We start from the raw sequence: 25049 nt of genomic DNA, 5'->3' as shown, positions 1-25049 counted from the left end.
ATCTCTGTTGATATATAGTTCAACTTCTTAGACTCCATTTATCACCTTATAGTATGATTTTGTGGTGTGCAAAAGTTGTTATTCATGTGTTCTGTCTTCCATGCTGATCATTTTCCAACAACTTGGTCTTGTCGTGCCTAAAATGTTTTGTTTATAACCTTATTGTACATCATCTGAATAAATATAAGGTATTACCTTACTATATTCTTTTAAAAGAGGTCATACATTTGTTATATGAAAATTACTCTCAATTAAAATGTTATTGACACATCTAATATGAGCTATCAGGTTGAAATATTGTCATATTGAGGTGAATGTTTTTTCTGGGATGTAGCATATTTGGGCCATAATGCAAAATTGTGGTGGATAAGCCCATTTCAGTACAGTTTTTCATGCAAGCCCAATGTACCTCCATAGATGTTTTGGTAAAACTGGCGTCTACTCAACAATTTAATCTTGAAAAATGAATGATCTTGAACTTTCGATCCCTTCTTTCCTTGTGAGCAAACAAAACTCCAATGTCAAAAATGGTTAAACTTTTTAATATTTAACCAACTTTTTCATTATTTAGCAAGGCACTTCACTTCTGATTATGGATGAAAGAATATTTATCACTCCACCACAACCCTCGTCGGTGCCTATATCTTCTTTAAAAAGGTGCTTCTGGAATTAAAAGACATTTTTTTTTCACTTGAGTTTCTGTAGAAAACAAGACAAGACATTTGGAGGTGAACAGCTGAAGAATAAATAACCAAAAAGAAATCGTGCTGAATGTGGGGGGGGGATAGAGTTGTAGGGTTGGGTGTAGTACCACTATCTAATCAAGTCAATTTAGTGCTACTGTGATTACGTAAGAATGGTGAATAACTTCCAAATGAACACTGCCTCATGGCTGCTTATTAATTCCAAACTCCATATAATATTAATTAATAGAATTATACTATTGCTAAGATCTTAAATAAAGTATTAATCATTTAGGACTTAGGTAATCTCAGTATTTATTCAAATTTAATATTTCTAAACAAGTCAAACTAATTGCTTAGTCTCGCTCTTGTGCAACAAAAATAAGATTGAACAATAATGGTAGTGTCAAAGACACATAACACATTTTGTTGATGTTATTTTCGAAAGAATCTTTAAAGATGAGGAAAAATAGTTGTTGGGATACTTAAGTAAGTTATAGTTTACTTCAAACCCTACTATAAAATTGTGGAGTATTAAATAAGGATTAGGTATCATAAATCAAATAGATTATAAATATATCGAAGTGGAAATAGATTTCTTAAATGTTGTTGAGCTTATCAATTAAAAGGATGTAAAATATCATTTGTTTAGACCTATTATTGAAGATTGTTCGATATTTGTACCAATTTTCTAACAAATGAAGGACGCAATCACAAAGAGGCCTTCATACTCTGCAGTAAATAAGAATATGGAGTTGTTTATGAATGTTTTTGTAATTTTATTTAATTTGCTTTTTTAATGTACCAGAAATATTAGGCGGTTTACTTTTCTCATATGTTCTATTTTTAGTGGAAAGACTAACTTGGTAAATGTTTCTAGCAGAACATGGCAAGATATCTTGTGAAATTAGATACATGCGTGCAAACTAATTCAAATATTATAAATATCGAGACAAATATATGTAATACACATTAACTGGACATTGAGGGGTTGTTTGGTAGTTGTTATAGTTATGTATATATTGATAATGTAGCGATTAGTTATAACTTATGAGTGAATTTATAATTATTCATATATTAGTTATACATATATTAGTAATTTCATTTCTATCCTACATTAAATAATACTTAGACTCCCTCATAATTTATACACGTATTAGCTATGCAAATTTTTAAAGTATCTACCAAATGTGATATTAATTTTATTATGAAAAACTTATTTATTAAACCATACAAATTTTACAAAAATTAATATATAAACAACTTACCTTTCTTATCTAGCAACCAAACGACTAGTTATTAAGGAGTGTGTGGATGTGTTCCTAAACCTTCCCTTGCATAGAATTAGTAGTTACCAACAATCATTTGTGACCTTAAACCTAATATTAGACAAGGGACCCATTGGGCCAACTTTAAAAAGTAAGGATTAGACCCACAAGTCACATCTATTGATAGACTCCCACCATCTACTTCCCTTCCCTTACTAGGGAGTATGATTAAACTATTGTTGCCCCATCAACTCCCAAACACAGTTCCTTTCTCTCTTACATCTAAGGCCCCACTCCACATGCCTAGTCTAATCTAATCTTTCTCTTGTAAAAGTTTTAAACTTATGGAGTATTTTTTTTATAAAGTTTATTTATGAAAGTGGTAAAGTAAAAGTAGTATTAGACAATTGTTCTCACTGAATTGTACTTGTACAGAAATGGAAACATACAAATATTGTCAAATCCAGACCAAGGAAATTTGAGGAAAAGTGAGAAATGTAGGTAATATTAATCAACAAAGTATTTATCTTGGGACCACTAAATTGATTAAAAAGTGAAATTAGAATAAAATGGGGTCTAAGAATGACTAATTAATATAAGAATTAGTTAAGAAAAAAGGAGCTTACTGTCATCTCGTGAACCCCTACAAATGTGATGTAAATTGCTAGACGTGAGTTTATTCTTATAAAAATCGTGTGCCACTGATAAATTGTGGTTCTATTTTTTTTTTAAAATACCAACATTCAATATAGATTGATAAATAAGAATAAGTGTGGTCTCTATTCAACCTTTACTTATTGGAAAAATTACTTAAATACACAACACTTCTTTATCTATTCTCAATATTTCCTTATTCTTTTATTAAAATACAAAAATCCCTTATTTTTCCCCAATTCAACTTAACCGGATACTTTATTAGTTTAAGTATCCGCCCGTTAATTAAGTATATGTGCTGCTAACAACTTAATAATTTAAGTATCTGCCCGTTATTAATTAAAGTATCTAAGCTGCTATATTATGCATCCGCCCGTTAATTAAGTATCCGTACTACTAACAACTTAATAATTTAAGTATCCGCGCTGCTATATTAAGTATCCACATTGTTATATTATGTATCCGAAAAACACTAAAAAAAGGGATTTTTGGTAATTAATGAAAGAGTAGGGAAAGGAAGTAATTTCTTTCTTATACTATGTCATTTGCCTAATTTTTACTTACTTATTTTGTAAAGGTAAAAAAAGTGAAAATTGATGTTAGAAATAATATCTCATCAAAATGAAATAGAGAAATTATACAATTATCTTTAAGAATTTACATTTACTTCACAAGAAAAATCATGTAAAGCGAATAAATATATAACTTACATAATAGAAAATGAAACCCTAAAGGAAGCATTACCATTGAAATAAGTGGGTCGTAAATTTGATATAATGAATGAGACTGTTCTTTTCTTAATCGAATATCGAGCGGAGAAAAAAAATGTGGGGGGTGCATGGTGACTGACAGAAGGATTTGCAGTGGGGGTTGGGGTGGGGTGGATTAATGATGGCTGAAGGCATTCTGGTAAGTACAGAAGCATGGGGAAACAGCTCCCGCGCTGTTTTCGCGCGCCATGATCCACATTAGGGACCCTCTATTTTTTTCTCTGTCTTGAAAAGACATTTCTACTTTATTTTTACTGTCTTTTTGTCCGTCTCAAGTAGAATCATACTATGTTTTTGTATTTATTAACTAGTAGTATTTTTCATTTATATATGCAGAAAATATTTTCTTTTTAGTACTTTATTTTAAGATAAATAAATAATAATGACGTATTTTCAATTCAGAAATAGTTCATATTACACTCCTCACTTTACTCTTGAATAAAATAAAGAGAAAAAGAAGAAATATATTTCCGAACTATCGTAAATGGTATATAAATATCCTCTGTCATATTTTTAAGATATTGGTGCCCCTGTCGTCCAAAAACTAAAGCATATATACCCTTTATACTAGCAGACATACATGTGTCATAATCTTATCCACCGATCCGACATTTATTAAATATCGGATCGACGAATAAGATTGCGCCATGTGTCCCTATTTAGTCTTCCATTAGAGTAAAGGGCATATATGCTCTAGTTTTTATGTAGCAGGGCACCAATGTTCCAAAAGTATAATGGAGGGTATCTGCATACCATTTATGATAGCTCAGATATATTTGTCCTTTTTCTAAATTGTGTAATCAACAAATATTAAAATATTCTTCACTTCCCTTTTTTGCATCTTCTCTGCTATATATCATTTCGTTTGTTATGGTCATTAATCTGCTGTCTACCGATAAATTGTCTGTATTGTGTTCACGGACGAAATCAGATTAAAATTTATCAAATATTGAATTTGATTCTAAGTCATGAGTACAAGTTTGAACGAAATTTAATAGTGAAATCCAATTATGTGACTCTTAAGTTAAAAAGAAGAAATCAAATTATAATCTAAAAATAGAACAGGCAGAAAAGGAATTAATTCTTGATAGCTTCTTATAAGGGAATCAAGGCAACGGGGATCAAGGAAAAAGATATCAGGTGGTTACACTGTCTAATCTAATTTATCAATAAAATTAAACCTTAATATACTAGTTCAATTGCTTATCCAATAAAAATAAAATGGATTTCCAACATGTTATAATATGTTCAGCGTAATTTTATAAAGAAAGCTTGATGACATTAATATGTACATATATTTTATCGTATTTTATGAAAATAAAGAGGTTATTTCTGAAGACATCAATGCGTGTTTTGAGCCAAACAGAGAGATTTTCACAAATACGGAGTACTTCTTATGAGCCAAATAGGATTATTCTTAAAGACATTGATTAGATAGGTTGTTTTATAATGTCGTGCTATTTTAGGTGTAAAAATATAGTTTGATAAAAAAAGTGACAAAGGATCATTATTACTTTCTTAATCTTTAATTAACTAAAGTGTTTATGTATTTTAATATTTTCCATAAAGGTTGCAAAGCGAGGAGAAAGGTAGCATTGTCCTTTGTCATCAATTTATAATTACATGCAGATTTATTTTGTTTAGTGAGCCTACGTTACCTAAAAGTGAAAATTATTTATATCTTTTTTATGGTTAAAAAGGTAAAGATTTTTAACATGATTGAGTCAACATAATTAAATACCTTTTAATTATGTGGTTTACAAGTAAGATTATGATTTTCAAGTCTTAAATAATTGTCATTTGGAAAGTAGCAATAACATAATGGTGGATTATGACATGGAAAGAGATGTAGATTTATAAGATAAGATTACCATAATTAAAAGAATTACACTTCTAATTATTTTTATTGAAGTCTAAGTAATATGGTTGAGAAACTCTAATTAGAGTATTTGGAATCAAATAATGTTGTAGCAACAGTACTAGAAAAGGAATAATTATGATGATAAGTGAAACCCCATCCAATTTGCTTAGAAAATATTATAATTAAGTGAACCACACTAATCCACGACACGTTGCATATAGTACAAACTGATACATGAATCCTAATGTACGAATCACATATTAATTATCTTCTCGGATTCTGATTTATTTTATTTGATTATTGTTAAATGAACCTATCATTATCAAACAAACATATTAGGATATTGCTAGCTGATTTTTCTAATCTTTTATTTAACATCATAGGGTTAGTCAAACAGTAAATAAATGGCCCCCCAATGGAAAGTTTTTTGTACTATTGTTGATAGGGGATTAATTAATAATTGTAATAGTAATCTTGCAGTTCGAATTGTTATTAATTAATCAACATGTACGGGTTAAACCTTACTTGACTTCAAAATAATTACACGTGATAATGATTGGAGTTAAGTAGATTTAGCTGGCTTATTTCTAGATTTTAAAAAAACCAATCATATATATATATACAGACTTTGTGAAGTAATGTAATAAACTCTTTCTATTTCACGATGACCAACAACTAAGAATGAATAACTTAAAGATGTTCATCTGCACACTTACTTTATCGAAACAATTTTATTCATTTCAACTGTAATATACATCGTGGTAAAATTATTTTTTAGCAGTAAATATGCATATTAACAAAGATTATTTAACAAATTTTTAATAATATTTTCGTAATAAAGAAAAAAAGAGTTTGGAGAAAAAGTTGATAAATGAAGTAGGGAACTATTTGGGGGAGGGGGGCCAAAAAAGGTAATGTGAAAAGAGGTCCCTTTCTGGTTTGTAGCGCGAGAATTACGGGGGAATCGAAGTCAGAACCTAATAGTATTATTACACCAAACACTCCCCAAAAGATACAAAATCTTTACTCAGTTTTTGTTCTCTCTTTAGTCATTCATTCATATATCACAAAATAAAAAATAAAAAATAATAATAATGGCCAATATCTCAACTCTCACTTCAACTATGTCTTTCCATTAAATCATTAAAAAATCTATCTGATTGATTGTTTACAATATCACTGCTTTTTCGTTCTGAAATACTTTGTCATGTTTTTTTATTTGTTGAATTAAGAAAAGTTTGATTAAATTCTAATTTATTGTTCGTCTCAATTTAAAAGTACTTTTTCATGATTATGCAGTTCACAATTAATTATTTATTTTTAAAAAAATAGTGACGAAAGCAAATTTCATTGTCAAAAATTACACAGTATAAATAAATTTTCATTTTTTAATTATGTATTATGAATTCTCTTTATTATTTTCTTATGTATCAGTATTCTCAAGAGTAAGAGTTGAAATAATAAATTCGAAATGTAGAGCTAATTAAATGTGTCTTTAATTTGTGGAGCTATATTTATGAAAAGTCAGTTTAAGTTACCCCACAGGGCACAGCCAACAAGGGGAAAACCTAATCAATCCAGCGTTTATATGTCATTCTTGTCTCTCTTTCCCAACCTTTTTGCATCCCCTCTCTCTCTCTCTCTCTATATATATATATATTCTTGTATTAACATATACTCCCTCCGTCCCTTTTTAGTTGTCCACTTTAGAAATGACACACAGATTAAGGCAACAATGATTAGCACAGTGAAGTTACAATTTTACCCTTATGACAACTTTTCACTTCAAAATTACAACCACTTATTTGAATTCAAGTGAAATAAATTGGAGGGAAACAACATACACTTTTATAATTTTCAAGAAGTGTAAATAAGGGTATAATAGGAAAAAATTTGTTGTCCTTTCTTGATTTGTCAAAATGGACAACTAAATAGGGACAACTAAAAAAAAAAATATGGACAAGTAAATAGGGATGGAGGGAGTAACTACAATAAAACTTGTAAAATCACTAAGATGATATCATATCAAAAGTGGGAGAAAAATATTAAAACTTTGTAAACAAGAAAAAATTTACTGTAGTTGAGGCACAACCAATAATAGTTGTGTGAGGGCACCCTTTCCTTTTGACAAGTGTTTTTGTCGGCCTTTTCTTCTTCCATTTTCTCAAAATTAGTCTTTTCTTTATCTGCATTTTTTTTCCTTTTCAAAACCCTTTTTTTATTTTATCTTTGCACCCTTTTTTAATCAATGTTTTTATAGTTTTTTTTTTAAGTCCTACCTCTTAGTGCAAAAAAATATATTCATACTACTATTATTTTATGCTTTCACAAATTCATTTGGTTGACTCTTTTTTACTATTAATTCTTGTAACACACGAGAAAAAATGAATTTATAAAAGTTTCGTTTCACATTTTGAAACGCTTAACATAAAGAAAATTTTAAAAGAAAATCTTGAACAAGAAACACAAAAAATTAATATTAGCAATAATTATTGGATACATACCACGGAAGTAGAGAATTTTACAATTATAAAAAAGAAAAAATAATTGAGTGCTTGATATCATTAATACATTAGTATTAATATAAAGCATTCAAATATATTAAGTGGTTATAAAATAAATAAAAATAAAACATATTTGATAATTAAGAATTGAGCGGTTAAAATTGAAAATCTCAAAAAATAAATTAATGACTAAAATTTAAATAATTAAAATTAAATTGTGGATTTAAATGTAATAAATAATACCGATTGAATTTTAGTGGCTCAATTGGTTGATTATATGAATTTTTACTTTTTTGTGAGAGTTCAATTTATTTATTTTAGTTTCACTATCTTCAATCTCTTCGAATTTATTTAAAAAGAATTAATTTCATTTCATTTAACATATTCCTTTAATTTCCATCAAATAAATGATATATATATATATATATATATCCGTGGGTGAGTTCCAAAGTTTCTTTCTATTAGAATAAAATTACACTAAGAGTTGACAAGCAAAAAATGAAAATGCAAAGTAAGAAAGAAAAAAGTAAAAGAAAAAATTAAAATTGAAAGAGAAAAAGTAAGGAAATGTTGTAATTCAAATTGAGAAAGAAGATACCACTGTTATCTCTTGTATTTAGATTAGCAAATTAGAAATAATAAAATATGAAAAGAAAAAAGAAAAAAACTATTTGAGTCCACAAAACCCATTGTGTGTCTTTAAGAAATTTAATCCCCTCAAGTACGCGAGATTGTAAATTAATTCCTCTCAAGATGAAACAGATTAACCTTTAAAGAAGTAATTGTACCTCAAACTTCGATAATTTCAACGAACTCAAAAGGACAACAACAAGATCACACACACAGACACGATCAATCGATTTTGTTTTGTAAGAAATATATGCAAAAGAAGGGAAGAATTCAATGCAAAAAAATAAGAGAAACTCTCTCTATTTATAGCTAAGAAATGATAAATTAAAGGTCACAACTTTTTTTGGTAAAAAGACAACTTTTCGGGAAGATCACAACCCTTTGAAAAAAAACACAACCTTTCAAATGATCACAATTCTTTAGAAAAGACATAACATTTCATAAAGGTTGTTAAGGAAGTCAGAGAACATATAAAATAGTTTTGATGATTGATAAAGTGAACATGGTTCACTACTTGTTGTCCTATGTGTACTCTATTAGGTGAACCATGTTCTCAGACGTGACTACAATCAACCTGTACAAATATGAGAGATTGCGGCAAAAAAGAAAAAAGTGCAAAAATAAAGGGGCGAAAAAATAAATAAAGAAAGAGTTGAAACATAGAAGCAAAGAAGGAAAGAAATAAAGAAGGAAAAGAAGGAAAGAAACAATTAAGGAAAAAAAAATAAAGAAGGAAAAAAAACAAATAAGGAAAGAAATAGAGAAGGAGGGAAATAAAGAAATAAATAAATAAAGAAGTAGCAATTCAAGTCAAATAAGAAAAGAAATAAAGAAGTAGCAATTCAAGTCAAATAAGGAAAGAAGTAAATATAGACAAGTTCAAAAAGGAAAATGATTTGTTATTCCTTTCCTTGTAGAAGTTGATGAAGGCAAATCAAACTCTATAAAAGGTTCAAGCCGAGAGAATTTTTCAGCAAAGCCAGAACGATACATATTGTATATTCACGAAATTCATCATCTTGAGAGCAATAGTCATTGGAGCAAAATCGCAAGACTTCATCACAACAACACGAGGACCAGGCTCACTATTCGTCACAACAATACGAGGATCAAGTTCACGAGTTGTGTTCGAGTCTGAACTATTGATTGTTGAAGTCTGATCAATTAAAGTCTAGGGTTATTAGTCTTTGTTGATTTATTCTAGGTTTATTATTGAGTTGTAATAATTCCTAGATTGTATAACAAGAAGTGGGTTTGACTTCTTGGAGAGCATAGTCTTAAGAGAATTGTAACAAGGAGTGGGTTTGACTTCTTGAAAAGTAGAGTCTTGAGAGAATTGTAACAAGAAATGGGTTTGACTTCTTGGGGGAGAGAATTGTAACAAGCAGTGAGTTTGACTTCTTGGAGAGTTGAGTCTTCGATTATAGTTAATTGTTGGAGAGTTAAAGGTACTAGAGTTAGTTCTGTTTGAGTTGTAATCCTGAAAAGGACATGAATCTTGAAGTGAATAAGATTGTGATATGATTTTTACCTTCCTTGAGGTAGGAAGGTTTCCACGATAAAATCTCTGTTTTATTGTGTTGTGTTTTGTTTGTCTCGACAAAAGTACAAGAACATGGTTCTTGTATAGGGGTAAGATTTCTTCAAAGGTCACAACACTTCGGCAAAGTCACAATCATTCATTTCTTATTCACACCTTCAAAATCAGCAATCATTTCATAATTTTGTCTAGGAAAAGTGAACACAACTTCTCACTTTTCTAGTAGTGATTTCAATTTAACATAGTACTCCTTTTAACAGGTTTTACATGACACAATTTCTTAGTGTAATATACCATAAATATCATAAATTACAGCTGAAAATAAAATAACAAAAATGAATAAACAAATTAAATCTTTAGGTTGAGGTGCGGAGATCTCGCTCTCTTTAAGGAGATTCAAGCCTACTATGGCATAATCTACATCGATCCAACAATATTACTCTTGAATTGTTCCTTTCAGGATACAACAATCCAACAACGTCGTACAACTCAAGCAACTCCGGATTAGTTAAAGAGTGCAAAGCTCCACAACAAAAAAAACCTTCTTCAGCATATGATTACTCTCTTATATATTGTGAATATAGTTGAAGACTTAGAATTGCTTTCTTTGTCTCAACTCTTATTCCCACTACTACACACTAAAATATTGTATTTCACACTTCTCATCTTTCGTAGGATCCTTCACAAAGGAAGAAACACTACTATTTATAGGTGAAGAAGTCTTCTATATAATCAATGAGTAGATGAGGGGTAGCAATAATGTGGGTAGATAAATGTGATAGATGTTACGCAAGTTACAAGATATTAATGGTCATATGAGTGACAAGAAACTAATGACCATGAGAGTTACAAGAATTAATGGTCATACAAGTTACAAGAACCAATAGTCATGCATCTTCTACCACAATTTATACTTACTGACATATGCACATGCACTTAATATTTTATTTTACTAATAAAATACGTATACACCAACACAATTCAATTTAATGTGGATACTAATAGGAATAATTACTTGAACTTGTAATTTCGATCTACATATTACTCTTTATAGTGATACTTTGAACAAATTACATTACACATATATATACACTATCTAAAAACACTAGTCATCACTTCCCACACTCACATATCCAATGAGGAATTAATCGGGCTCTAATATGAATACCGGACATCGAATGTAAATAAAATAAAGAAAAAAGATATAGTATTCGTGTAATTTTCATTTACAATGCGATATTATATGACGTTAATATATGTATTTTGCTACAGTTTGAATCAAAACGCTGTTACGTTTTAAAATATTGTAAAAATTTAGCAATTATTTCTATAAAAATGAACACTAATAACGCTGTTTATGAAATTTTTTCTAGTGAATACTGTGTGAAAATAAAAAATGCAATATATAGAAGAGAAGAGGTCAGTTGGAGCAGTGAGTCAAGGGAAGTAGTGTTGAATAACTAAAGTCTGACTCCATGTTAAGCTAATGCATGTGCTCTTCTGCACAATTTTGTGCTATCACTAACAGTACTCTCTGCTAACATCCCACCAGAGTTTTTTTCCTTTTTATATTCTGTATTCGTATTGAAGTCCAATTAAATTTAGCTTCACGCCAAAAAAGTTTCATATTAAGGTTAAAATATTTTCTCACAAAGGTGATTTTGTACCTAGAGGAATTCAAATCTGAAAATTTTAAGAAAAGATGAAAGAGTACTTATCAGATCTACCACAATCGTTGTTGTCAAATTTTAAAGACTTACTATGCAACATTAAATTAAAAGAGGGAAAAAAAAACCTAGAGATGTGGCACTTGTCACTTTCTTTGTGTTACTGTTTATCGTTGAAGTTTCGTACAAATTAATCCCTCTCTAGCTATTAGCTACTTCTACCATTCTTTCTGTTCATTTAATTCATAGCTGATCAGATGAGTTGAATTAACTCAGAGTTAAGTCAAGGTACGTAATTGATTATGCATTCAAAAGATATATTTTTATTAATAATATATGTTCTAGATAACAACTCAAATTATACTGTGTTGTTATAGTAGATTGTATATGTTAGTGTAATATATCATATATATAAAATATTACGGTTGAAAATAAAATAACAAAAAATTAATAAACAAATATTAAGGTTAAAACACGGATATCTCGCTCTCTTTAAGGAGATTCAAGCTCGCTGCGACATAATCTACACCAATCCAGCATTATTACTCTTAACTTGTCCCCTCGAGCGTACAACAGCCAAACAACGTCGTACAACTCCAGATTAGTTGAAGAGTCCAAAGCTCCACAAAAGAACGTTTTCCTTCAACATATAATTACTCTCTTTTGTGTAAAGTCAATATAGTTGAAGACTTAGAATATTATTCTTTGTATCAACTCTCTCTTACACTACTATCCAATAAATATTATTTCACACTTCTCATATTTTTCTGGCTAACACTCTATCTCATCTTTCTTGGGATCTTTCACAAAGGAAGAAACACCAATGTTTATAGGTGAAGAAGTCTTCCATACAGTAGCGTACGCATAATTTTTTGTAAGTGGTGTCGATATTTAAAAATAAATAAATAATAAATAATTGATATAAAAATACTAAATTAATGAAAATTATTTAAAATGTACTAATAAAACATAAATCAAGTAAACTATTACAACTCTCCTCGACGAGTTTTCATATTTTGAAATGTATTCATAATAGCCTCATTGGGGATAGTACTAAATATTTCTTTCTCTATATAAGGCACCAAACAACCACTCAAAAGTTCATCATCCATTTGATTTTGTAAATCAGTCTTAATCAACTTCATCGCCGAGAAAACTCTTTCAACTGTAGCAGTAGCCACCGGCAAAAGTAAAGCAAATTTAACTTGTCGAAACACAAGATGATAAGTTATGTGCTTCTTCGTCTCTACGAGTATCTTGGAAAGATTAGAAAGTCCCTTAAGACCGAAGAACCTTTTATCATGATCTCTAACATCAATAATATAATTTTCAAGCTGAAAGCGAAGATCAACTATACAGTATTTATCAAAATCATCAGGGTATAACTCAACGAATCTCAATATCTTTTCCATATCAAAGTTAGAAAAAGAATCAACTGGGATCAAGCAAGCAATTCCCAGAAGCAAATCAGTTGTCACCTCATCAAATTGATTATTGAGTTCTTGACGTTGCCAATCAATAATCTTATAAAATACTTCAACTCGATAGTGATGTAAAATAGTATACTCAGCAATTCTACGACATGATCTTCCACGGATAACATAAAACTCATCAAATTTAGGTATCAAAATATCATATTTGATACAAAACTTAGATACCTCATTCAGAAGTGAATCCTAACCTTCATCCCGTAGTTGTTGGAATCAATTCTTTGCTACTCCAACGAGTGACATGACATTTGCAATGTCTTGCTCTTTCTTTTGAAAAACAATATTTAGATCATTTGTAATTGCTAAAACGATGCGCATGAAATGCAACATGAAGATAACATCCAATTTTAAACATGTTATAAGATATCTTTTTCCCATACATTTCTCTTCAAAACGAGCATTAACAGCAATAACATCAAGTACATAAATGATAGGACCAGACAAGAGGATAAAATTGTTAAAAGATTTGTAATGAGATCCCTATCTAGTATCACCTGCTCTAGCAAGACCTAATTCTTGATTCAACCCCTTACCAGTTTCAAGTTCACTTTTACGTAATGCCTTTTCAATTTATTTTGCTTAAGCTTCGCGAAGTTCATCTCTACACTTGAAAGAAGCTCCCACCATATTTAGTATATCAGAAACCAATAACAAAAGTTATTGCACTTCATCACATCTTCTGGAAACTGCAACAAGAGTTAATTGAAGTTGATGAACAAAACAATGAATAAAATGAGCACCTTTACTTTCTTGTTGCATCAATTTTTTTAGCCCATTTATATCACCTTGCATATTACTTGCTCCATTATAACATTGTCCACATATATAAAATTGACTTAATGTTGAGCAAGTAAACCAATAATTCCATTCTTTAAAGACAAAGCAGTAGTATCACGAATATAAACAATACCAAGAAATCGTTCCATCACACTTCCCTTTCTATCAACATATCGTAAGACAATAGCCATTTACTCCTTACATGAAATATCACGGGATTCATCAACTAAGATGAAAAAGTGATCATCATTTAAATCCTCAATTATGCACTTAATTATTTCAATCTTACATGCATTGATAATATCTTTTTGAATACGTGGAGAAGTTAGTTAATTATTCTTTGGAGCTTTTTTAAATGCATTGTCAACATTATCACATAGCTTTGCATATCAAGTAAGGAGCTCAATATAATTACCTCTATTAGAAGAGGATACATCTTCACGATGGCTCCGAAATGACAATCCTTGCTTCAAAAGATATCTTATCACATTAATTGCAGCTTCCAAACGAGTACGATATTCTCACTTTTGATGATCAGATTGTTTAGCAAATGCATTTTGAATGGATTATTTTTGTCTCAATAAATCTTAACAATTTCGTCTCGATTGATTATGAACACTGTTTGGCTTACCAATATGTTCATCAAGGTTGCGCTTCTTATTCCAACTTGTAAACCCTATGGTTGAAAATACATTGCCTCCTCCTTGATTAATGCTTTCATCTTGAAACAAATAACAATAGAGACAAAATGCTGCATCTTTTGTTACACTATACTCCAACCAATCATACTCATGAAACCATTCAGCATTAAAACGACGTAAGTCACTATAAAAATTCGACTGAGAAAATTGATGATTTTTTGGTTGAAAAGGACCATTTTGAAGATACATTCTTGTTATTGCATCACGCTCATTCGGATGATACTTTCAAATTGGTAACCTTTCTCCAGGATCAAATTTTAACGAAGTTAAATCAACTCTTTCACTTTGTCGACCTTGTTCCAACTCATTACCGTTTTCTTCTTCTAAGTTAAAAGAATTTTGAGGTGTTGAACTTGATTTTGAAAGATTGCGAGATACTTTAGAATAATTTCTCTACATTGAATTGGTCTGAATTACAAATTTAAATAAATTAGATAACTCTAAACAATTTCAAGAAATTAAATCTATAAAAGTTGATAGTTCAATTAAAACTAAAAAATGGGAGATAAAAAGAAAAGAGAACTTACAATTAAAGAAAAAACGATAGTAGCATCAAGCTATCAACGCAAACTGCAACAACACTTGAAGGTTTCTTTTCAACTTAGGTTTTACTTTATAACTTATTATTGTATCCAATTCTGATTTGAATAGGTAATAAATTTTTTTTATAGTAGGTTAAATGTAGTATTCTAGTTCAAAAATTAAAGCAAAAAACACACCTACTGAGATTCGAACTCAGGTGCGCTGAGAGACATAACTGCTTCATTCGCGTCGTGAACCACACGAGCCATGATACTTCCTTGTTCAAGGAGTGTCATTTATAATATTTATACTTTTCTTTTTATTTTTTCAGATTTATATATATATATACTAAACAATTTCAACGAAGCCGTGTCGGCTGATCCCTAAGGTGGGTCTGCCCCTGCTTCCATATAATCAATGGGTAGAATAATGGGTAGTAATGTAGGTAGATGAATGTAATAGATGTTACATAAGTTACAAAACACTAATAGTTATATGAGTTACAAGAAACTAATGACCATGACAATTACAAAAAACTAATGGTCAAATAAGTTACAAGAACCAATAGTGGTCTTCTACCACAATATTTATACCCACTAACATATGCTTTAATATTTTATTTTAATAGTAAAATGCATATACAACAACATTCTCCACTCATTTTAATATTAAAATTAAGAGAGTACACCAATATTTAGTTGAAGATAGATTATCATGCATAATATATATGTGCTCTGCATTGAACCTTCACTTAGTAAAATAATAATCTTTACTCCTGAGTCAGTAGTTGTCTCAGACTTGAATTATGTTTGCTTAAGGGAAATAAAGAATCATTGCCTACACACAATAATGAAGGTGTTGACATATGCTTTAATAGCCAGCACATTACGGCCTTGTGTTATCCGATTTCATGAGTGTTTTTGATAACAAGCATAAGTGTAAGTGCTACTTTTACACTCACATAGGTGAAATCTGTCAAGGGTGCTTCTATAATTTGACACCTTTTATCATACGAAATACATACTTTCATTAAGAGTTCAAAGACTCAACCTTCACAAATCATTATAGGATAAATGCACTTACATCATAGGGATCGAATAAAATTAATAATAATACATTTTACAACAAGTCATCATATGATTTGTTAATTCCCATTAAACTTGATTATAAGATATCTAAATATATCACTTACAGAATGAATGTAGTACGAGTAGATTTTGTATAACAAAGACTTAAAAGAACTTTTAAAAGTATTTTGAATAAATTTAAAAAGTTCTTATAAACACTTAATTTGTAATTTAAATAAGTAAAAAGGGAGTAATTCAAATATACTCTTAAAATATATTAGAATTGACTGAATTTAAATAGTTTTTAAGTTCTTAGTATTGAAGTACATTGTTTAAATGTTAAAGTTTATTTTATGATTTAAAAATAATTAATCAAAGAAAAATCGTTGTCAAGTCAAAATAAATCGAAATCAATAATATCATGTTATTCTTATTCATTTCCTACCGATGTTTTACATCACATAAGTTCTTGCCCATATAACTTTTCCAATACACATTCAATTGCTTTATTAGTCGTCTTTTAGTAATATATCTAAAACTTTGTGAAAATCAATTAAACACAAAAAAAAGAACTCTCAAAAAAAAAAAAGGAAAAAGAAAGTGAAAAAATCAACCCTTTATAGAATAGAAATAGAAATAGAATACTCTCTCTGTCTTTAATTATTTGTCCACTTTTGAATTAACACAGCTATTAAGAAAATAATTAATGACATAGTGAGTTTATCATTTTATCCCTATTAATTATGAAGTGGATGAAAATTTTACATTTTTCAAAATAATTAGTTATTTAATTGAGGGTATAATAAATAATTTTTTTAAATTTTTCTTTAATTTATCAAAATGAACAAATAATTAGAAACAAATATAAAAGAAAAAGTCAAGAGAGGTACTAAGTAACTAACTGTTTTCTTTATAATAATTTAGTGGTCTTTCTTGCTTTTCCATTTAAGGTGAGTAGATTTTAATATCTTTTCCAATATATATATATATATATATATATTCTTCAAGGAAGAACGTCTTATCACCCTACGCAGCCGCTACCAGTAACACCACTATCTACCCCCTTTTTTTGTTCCCTTTCTCTCCACAATAATCTTCTAAGATCCCTTCCCTTTTCTATCTTTTGATAATAATAAGTTTATTTACTTCTTTAGTGCAAAAATAATATCCAATTCCCCATTTTAATTTATTTTCTTGGTTTGTTTAATTAGCCAAAAAAGAAGAGATCTCGTTGAAAAAACTTGAATTAGTAGTTATTGTTTAGGGTTTTATTTAGTTATCATCATCATCATCTTGATTTAGGGTTGTCTTTTTCTTCTTATTTAATGGAGAATAATTATAATAATCAAGTAGCTGGAGAGAATTCAGGAGGTCAAAGAGGTCATTTTTTTTATGGAGGAAGTCAAGTTGTTGGTGGTGGTGCAGCCCCTATTTATGGAAGAGGTGGAGATTGCTATGATCCTATGATAGTGAAAACAGAAGGAGGAAGTACATCTCAACATCACCATACGTTTCATTACCCTTCGATTATTCGTAATCATCATCAAACGGTTCAAAATCATCATCAAGACAGTACGGAGACTTCAGATGAAGTAATTGAAGCTTTAAAAGCCAAAATTATAGCTCATCCTCAGTGTTCCAACCTTTTGGACGCTTACATGGGCTGCCAAAAGGTATACACATTTCATGATGTTCAGATCAGTTTACACACACTTAATTATATCCATCAAAACTAAAATAGATGAGTAAAAATCACCCACTGTTTTTTCCAAATCTGATTGTGTTTTCCTCAGCTAAATTTATCGATGCAAATTCTATATTTATGTTGAAAAATTCGCTTAATATATGTATAGATAATTTAGTAAAATTCCAGTAATTTTCTTTTACTATTTAAATTTTAAACTCAAAATTTAACTTGAACCTAAGTAATTCAATTTTTTATGAAATGTTATTTCTTTTGCATTCTCAAAATGTATTGAACTCCAAAAAAATAAATAAAAATGGTGTAAGAATTTCGACTTTTTATTTTTTATTTTTTTGGCTTACATTGCTACCACAAGTAAAATTACTCTATAGTGTAAGCATTATTTTCACTTTTTAGTGTGAAAATTATTGTATAGGTGGGTGCACCGCCGGAAGTGGCGGCAAGACTGTCGGCGGTACGGCAAGAGTTTGAGGCGAGGCAACGAGCTTCGTTGACCGACAGAGATGTTTCCAAGGACCCAGAACTTGATCAGTTCATGGTCAGTCTCTTGTTTATATTCGACACAGACCTTATTCTTATTTCGTAAATTTTTTTTTATTCATCATCCTAACATTACATGTAAAATCATTTTTTTCTAACTTCTAATTTGGTAAAATAATAAATTTAAATTTAAAAGTATAACTAATAAGATTAATTTATTAAAATAAATATTTTCTTAAAGAGTGTGTCAAATTCAACATGGATCATTTCAAAGTGAGCATCAAACTTCAACTCTATTGTATCATTTCAAATTCTGAATTCGTCTTTATTTAGTTAGGTAAACAAAGGATGTGTGGTTGATTGTAAATATAATATGCAGGAAGCATATTATGACATGCTAGTGAAGTATAGAGAGGAGTTAACAAGGCCTCTTCAAGAAGCAATGGAATTCATGCAAAAGATTGAAGCTCAGCTTAATATGCTTGGTAATGCTCCTGTTCGGATCTTCAACTCTGGTACTTTTCTTCTTTCTCTTAAATATTACTCTTTCCGTTCCATTGAGCACGGCGTTTAAGAATTTAAAAATAATTTCTGATTTAAAACAAGCTATAAATATTTATTTGAATATGAAAATCATCTCACTAAAGTAAACTCAAAAGTTTAATACACTATTAAATTGTTACTCTACATAGTAAGATAACATTGTTTTTCTTTAGACAAAATTAAAAAGGAAATGCTAGAAGAATAAGTTTAATTTGTTCTTTCATGGTAATTGCCCAGCATGGAAAGAATGCAAGAAGAATAAATTAAGGGAATGATAAAAATTCCATATTTGAGTGCTTAAAGAAGAAAAAAAAAAAACAAAAACAAAAACAAAAACAAAAACTATGGGATATGATTTGAACTTTTGTTTCTGTGTTCAGTGTAAAAACTGTTGATTCATTCAATACTGTTTGTCCCAATGCATTGCTATTTCTGTTCAAGACAACTTTGACCCCCCCCCTAAATAAATCATTCTTCATTTCCAATTAATGCTTTTTCTGTTGAGAGATAGAGAAGAACATTGTTGGAGTAAGAAACCCTATTTACGAGTGTACGAAGAGTAGTAATAGTAACACCACTGAACGTGGTGTCGTGGATGAGATTACTCATTCTTTAGTGGTTTCAGGTTCGAGTTTTGGATATAAAAAAATCCTTGATAGAAAACACTTCCTTTTGAATGGGCCTTTATGTGGTGTGAATTTGAAATAATACCGAACACCAGGTGAGAAAGTAATAGAAATATATACTTTATAAGAATTAATAAATGGGGGTGGGGGGATAAATTTTGTTTGACATTATTATGCTTCGGTTTTTCTTTTATAACCATGATCCCTAGACTAGTTTAAATGTGTCTTAATTAATTTCATCAACTATCTATAATCTCTCATAATTAATAGAGGTAAATCTATCCATCAAAGACATGACTAATAACACATATCTTTACTAAGAATTGAACCCAAAACTTAATTTCACCATATATCTATAATCTCCCATAATCAATAGCTATCAACTAAAGTTTTTCATTAAAGACATGACAGATAACGAATATCTTTAATAAGATTAATTTGAACCTGAGACCTCAAACGGTTCTCAATTCACTCTATTAATCGCTAGGCGACATTATGCATTTTGACATATTATATATGCATATAAAGTGAGTATGCTCTATTGCTTAATAAAAAAGAAATGAATTGGTTGCATTATTATGCAATAAACAAATAGAGAGACAGGCAGATCTTCTAGATATAAACAAATGTAGGAAGCCACACGTTTGTTTCTCTAAATTTGTTTTAATTAATTAATTTAGCTTTAACTTTATGGGTCCGGTCCAGTGAATTCACTGACAAATTTCTTAATGGTGAATATTGTTCCCACTTAATAAATTTTACACTATATTTATCTGACACTCCCAACAGAAACTACTTGACTCCTACAGTACACCTCTGCACCTCCTATGAACTAATTGTGGATTTATCCTTTTTTAAAGTTCAGTTTAAAAAATAAGACATTATTTATTAGTTATATCTTTATCATTTAACTATACTCACTCTTTAATGCATTTTCAAAAATTTGAATCTGTTATATTCAAAGTATGGTTAGTATAGTAAACGTATCATTTTAAGTCTAGTTTAGATTTTGCATATCTTTTAAAAGATAACAGTTAATATGAATGTTTTACCACAATATTCATACTATATTTTGGAAAATGATTAAAGAATAATAAATTAATGTTAAAGATAAAACACAAAAAAATTATGTTTTTTCTTTTAATATACTGAATAAAAAATATATTTTTAATAATAGACACTAAAAAATAAACAGAATGGCATTCATAAAGGGCGTGCCAAGTTAAACCTAAACAGTTGTGGGAGTAAAAAAGGAATGTGTTTTTTAGAAGCAAAAGTAAACACATGCAAGTATCTTAAGGTAGTAGTTTTAGAAGTATAATAATATTGGTGTCATTTCCAAGTAAGTATGCTTTTTGTATGTGGTAGCAATTAGGCATTGGAAAAATGAAGAACATTAAGTTCTGTTCATATCAGTGCTCTACCATGTAGCCTGTACCATATCTGTCAGATATCTCTCTACTCCCTCCGGTTTAATAATATTTATCCACTTTATATAATTTTTTAAGAAATTATAAATAGATAAATAAAATGTTTTAAAAAATATAACAGAGAGATGATTATAATAAATAATGAAGGTAAATTAGGAACTAATTATAAAATTATTTATTGATTTCATAAAATGAACAAGTGTTGTTGAACATTTCAAAATAATTATTTTATTTTCAATAAAACCATGTACACTATTTTTTGTAATTATACGTGAAACAAAAAGAAATTTCATATAATTAAATATCACTTGTGTGAGACACATTAATAAGATTCTCCGTACCTTTATGCTCTAGCTATATCAAAGTCAAGGCTCTTATTTCTACTGGTTAATTATTTGTTAAGAGAAACTGGTCTATATATGCATCATACTCCATGTGAATTAAAAATGATTTTTTTCAATTTTTAATTTTATGTGACACTCGAGCTTTTTCAATGTGTTTTAGAACATATGAATTTTTTCTATATTGAGAAACAATGCAATCTAATTATCGATAACAGTTGATGATGGATACTCGGTGAAATTAATCGAAGTGTGTAAAAAACACATGGTCATAAAAATTCAAAATGAGAGTATAGTTGTCCCTTTGTTTCGTTCTCTCTTTTCGTTATAATTTGAGATGCGTGGGGGGTGGGGGTGAATTGTCAGTTCAGAGGTCAAGTGTTTCATAGAGCCCTTTTCTCTTTCATAATATGTAGACCAGTATGTCTTCAAGTGATTGAGAAGAAATGTTTTCTGCTTCCTTTCGAGTCAACATGTATCCAATAGTATAAACTTGCAATTATCACTTATGTTATGTTGCTCCGACTCTTCAAAAATGTTAGTAGGTGTGTCGAATTCTTTTAAAGTAATATATTTTTAAAGTATTTGACAAGAATAAGTAGTGGCGGAGCCAACATTTTTGTCAAGAGTGTTCATGCTTTTATGACTAGTTGGGTGCCAATTTTTTTTAATTTAAAAGATTTTTTTTTTAAATTTTAAAAGGATAAAGTCAAACACTAGGAGCCAAGGGTCGAACCCAAAGCATCCGAGGAAAATTTACATAGCTTTATCCACTAGGCTATCACTCTCTTTTGTGACAAGAGTGTTCAACAATTAGTATATATTGTACAATATTTATATATTCAGAAAAAAAATTCGACGAAGGGTGTCACTTGACCACCCTTTGGTGTGTGTAGCTCCACCTCTGTGGATGTGGTATCGAAAGTGAAAAGTCTACGCAACTTAGATTATCACCAATATATCTTTCATATGTAGGATTCACTTTTCCTTTTAATAAACCTTATGTGGTATAAATTCAAATTAGTTGAAACTCCAAAGCAGATATTAAACATTGGATGAGAATTTTAAAAAAAAGGTTAAAATTGTTCTTAAACCAATCTCAAGCACTATCATCCAACCAAGAAAAAATGCGTACATAGAGATTTCTATTTTGATTTTCTTAAGTGTTCTTTTGTGTAATACATGAAGAAGCATGACACATTATGGTTTGTTTCCTTCCTTGGATTGTTTCGTCTGTGTAGGTATCTCCAATTTGCCTACGATTGAGGTGTAATTATTGTTGTGTTAGTTGCTGATTAGCAGTAACAATAATATACTCAGTGTATTATCATTGATTAAGTCGGGAAGGATAGAGTGTACGTAGCCTTATTTTTACCTTGTTACCTCGTGGAGATAGAACGATTGTTTTCGAAACATAGTTTGTGAAAAAATAGTTTTACCAAAACGGAATTCTTTAAAGAGCTTAACTTGTGTAATTTTTATGGGAGTAATCATCTTTCAGGGTGGGATGTAAATGATTCAGACTAGACCTACCCCTTGGATTGTGTACCTATACAAATAGATTAGTAACTAGCTTATGTATATATTATTGATATTTTGTTATTCTAACATAAATCTAGACTTTGGATTTAAACTCTATGGGTTGAACATTTAAGGTTATCTTAGAATGAATTTATCATATTTTAAAATTATTAGTTCAAACTCCCAATTGCGGTAATTTTGTATGTATAAATTTATGCTTTGCGTGGAAAATAATGGTTCAAATAAATCCAGTGCTATGAGGTCGGTTTGCCTCGGGTTGTACAAACATAACTAGATATACTCCACTATTGAAGGGAAGCTCATAGCATTAAAATTATCACCGTGCAATCTTTAGGTCATTGAGTTGAGCTGTGTAATCAATCATTAATATTTGCATCAGGATAAACTGCTTACATTATGTGTATTGGAATGTGAATGTGATATACTTTGTGCATCGAGACTTATTTTTTTGTACCTAGATGTACTATTGATTACAAGTATAATAGCAAGGTGAAGATCAATTATTATTTACCTATATTATCTTGTTTTGTTAATTAAAATATGGATAGAGGACAAGTGTGAGGGTGTTGGATCATCAGAAGAGGATCAAGACAACAGTGGTGGAGAAACTGAACTTCCTGAAATAGATCCAAGAGCAGAAGATAGAGAACTGAAGAATCACTTGTTGAGAAAATACAGTGGCTATTTAAGTAGCCTCAAACAAGAACTTTCAAAGAAGAAGAAAAAAGGAAAATTGCCCAAAGATGCTAGGCAGAAGTTGATCACTTGGTGGGAGTTGCACTACAAGTGGCCATACCCTTCGGTAATCTCTACACAAATAGCACTACTAAAATTTCTTTGCATTCATGGTTTCGTCTTAATTTATGTGACATCATTTGACTTGACGCCAAGTTTTAAAACAAAATAAACACTTTTGAAATTTGTGGTCTTAAGAACAGACCTTCGACATTTGTATGACTATAAATTATTTCATTATAGAAAAATGACATTTTGTTTTGGGACAAACTAAAAAAGAAAGTATGTCACGTAAATTAAACGAAAGGTATATTATTAGATTGCTTAATTGTTAGGTCTTTATAGCAAGTCAATTTTGCATGATTAGTATAAGTTGGTAATCTGGTAAAAGATTGTACTCTCTTTGTTCCGATATATAGACATGGCACCAGGGGAGGAGCTAGGTGGGGGTTCGTGGGTTCGGACGAACCCAATAGCTTTTCCATAGATTCCATATTTGTACTAGAAAATTAAGTAATAACTTGTAAACTCCTATCAAAACTGATTGACAGCTCAATGGTAAGGAAGGGGAAGGAAATTTAGAACCCCAACCTCCTACTACTGGCTCCGCCTCTGTGATGACACTTCTCATTTTTTCAAGAGTCGATTTGATTTCTCTTTGTTGCTAGATTGGATTTAGATCAATTCAATATTTCGAGCTGAAAGTTTAGATATTCAAAAACTATATGATAAATATTATAGTTTGCTATTCTACTTATATCAATATAAAAAAGTGATATAATTCAATGTTGGTTGAAGTTCACATAGTCTGAATCCCTAAAAGTGAATAACATCACATAATTGGTACATTAAGTAAGAACTCCTAACATGTCATTTGTTGTTAAAATTCATTTATCTACTCGATTCGATTTTTTCACTTTTATATAATGACAGTATGAAGAATATTACAAGGTTCACAAAGAATGCAATTACCTATATAAAATAAGATTGGTTATCTGCTACGATACGATATTGCAGGAGTCAGAGAAGGTTGCATTGGCAGAATCAACAGGATTGGACCAGAAACAAATAAATAACTGGTTCATTAACCAAAGGAAAAGACACTGGAAACCTTCAGAAGACATGCAATTTATGGTGATGGATGGTCTTCATCCACAAAGTGCTGCTGCTCTTTATATGGAAGGTCACTACATGGGTGAAGCCCCTTTTCGTTTGGGTCAGTAATATTTATGATTTTTAATGAATTAAACTTTGCATGCAACATTTTCCTATTTGGGGAAAAAAACATTTAATTTCCTTGTAAGGTGAGTATGAATAGTTTGGATTTTTAATTAGTTGTAGTATGTATGTTTGTAGCCAAGCCTTATAGGCCTAAGCACAAGGGTACTATATTGCTTGTTCAATTGTATATGGTGAGAATCCTTTTGTATTTAATATTGTAATGTTATTAGCGAACCAAAATCTAGTGTTTACTTGTGCGATGGTGTTATGATTATTAGTATTTGGCTTTTGT

At 29.9% G+C, this 25049-nt stretch overlaps 2 protein-coding genes across 3 annotated transcripts; one reads left to right on the top strand and one right to left on the bottom strand.

The window, feature by feature from the left end:
• Nucleotides 1-12563: 12563 nt before the first annotated feature.
• On the bottom strand, nucleotides 12564-15336 carry LOC125854760 (uncharacterized). The gene is made up of 2 exons (XM_049534335.1): nucleotides 15269-15336; nucleotides 12564-13164 (listed from the first exon to the last, which is right to left on the bottom strand). The coding sequence occupies exons 1-2, from the start codon at nucleotides 15334-15336 to the stop codon at nucleotides 12564-12566; spliced, it is 669 nt and encodes a 222-aa protein (XP_049390292.1).
• Nucleotides 15337-17092: 1756 nt separating this feature from the next.
• LOC125855532 (homeotic protein knotted-1) lies at nucleotides 17093-25014 on the top strand. 2 transcript variants are annotated; one of them, XM_049535263.1, is made up of 5 exons: nucleotides 17093-17807; nucleotides 18255-18377; nucleotides 18699-18834; nucleotides 23350-23603; nucleotides 24554-25014. In XM_049535263.1, the coding sequence occupies exons 1-5, from the start codon at nucleotides 17460-17462 to the stop codon at nucleotides 24758-24760; spliced, it is 1068 nt and encodes a 355-aa protein (XP_049391220.1). In that variant the 5' UTR covers nucleotides 17093-17459; the 3' UTR covers nucleotides 24761-25014. The 2 variants fall into 2 exon arrangements, with proteins under 2 accessions (XP_049391220.1, XP_049391221.1); XM_049535264.1 differs by having other exon boundaries at nucleotides 17139-17807; nucleotides 18699-18804.
• Nucleotides 25015-25049: the final 35 nt, after the last annotated feature.

This window comes from Solanum stenotomum, chromosome 2 (assembly GCF_019186545.1).
Source record: "Solanum stenotomum isolate F172 chromosome 2, ASM1918654v1, whole genome shotgun sequence".
Classification (NCBI taxonomy): Eukaryota; Viridiplantae; Streptophyta; class Magnoliopsida; order Solanales; family Solanaceae; genus Solanum; species Solanum stenotomum.
The sequence above is the reverse complement of the archived record's forward strand: the minus strand, read 5'-3'. Positions and strand labels throughout refer to the sequence as shown.

Excerpts from the sequence above, each read along its gene's own strand:
- LOC125854760 (XM_049534335.1), bottom strand. The coding sequence starts at position 15,336 with ATGGCTCGTGTGGTTCACGACGCGAATGAAGCAGTTATGTCTCTCAGC. Across the intron at positions 13,165-15,268 it reads GCACCTGAGTTCGAATCTCA|ATCATGTCGTAGAATTGCTG; the intron begins GTAGGTGTGTTT and ends TATCCGTGGAAG.
- LOC125855532 (XM_049535263.1), top strand. The coding sequence starts at position 17,460 with ATGGAGAATAATTATAATAATCAAGTAGCTGGAGAGAATTCAGGAGGT. Across the intron at positions 17,808-18,254 it reads CTTACATGGGCTGCCAAAAG|GTGGGTGCACCGCCGGAAGT; the intron begins GTATACACATTT and ends ATTATTGTATAG. Across the intron at positions 23,604-24,553 it reads ACAAGTGGCCATACCCTTCG|GAGTCAGAGAAGGTTGCATT; the intron begins GTAATCTCTACA and ends ACGATATTGCAG.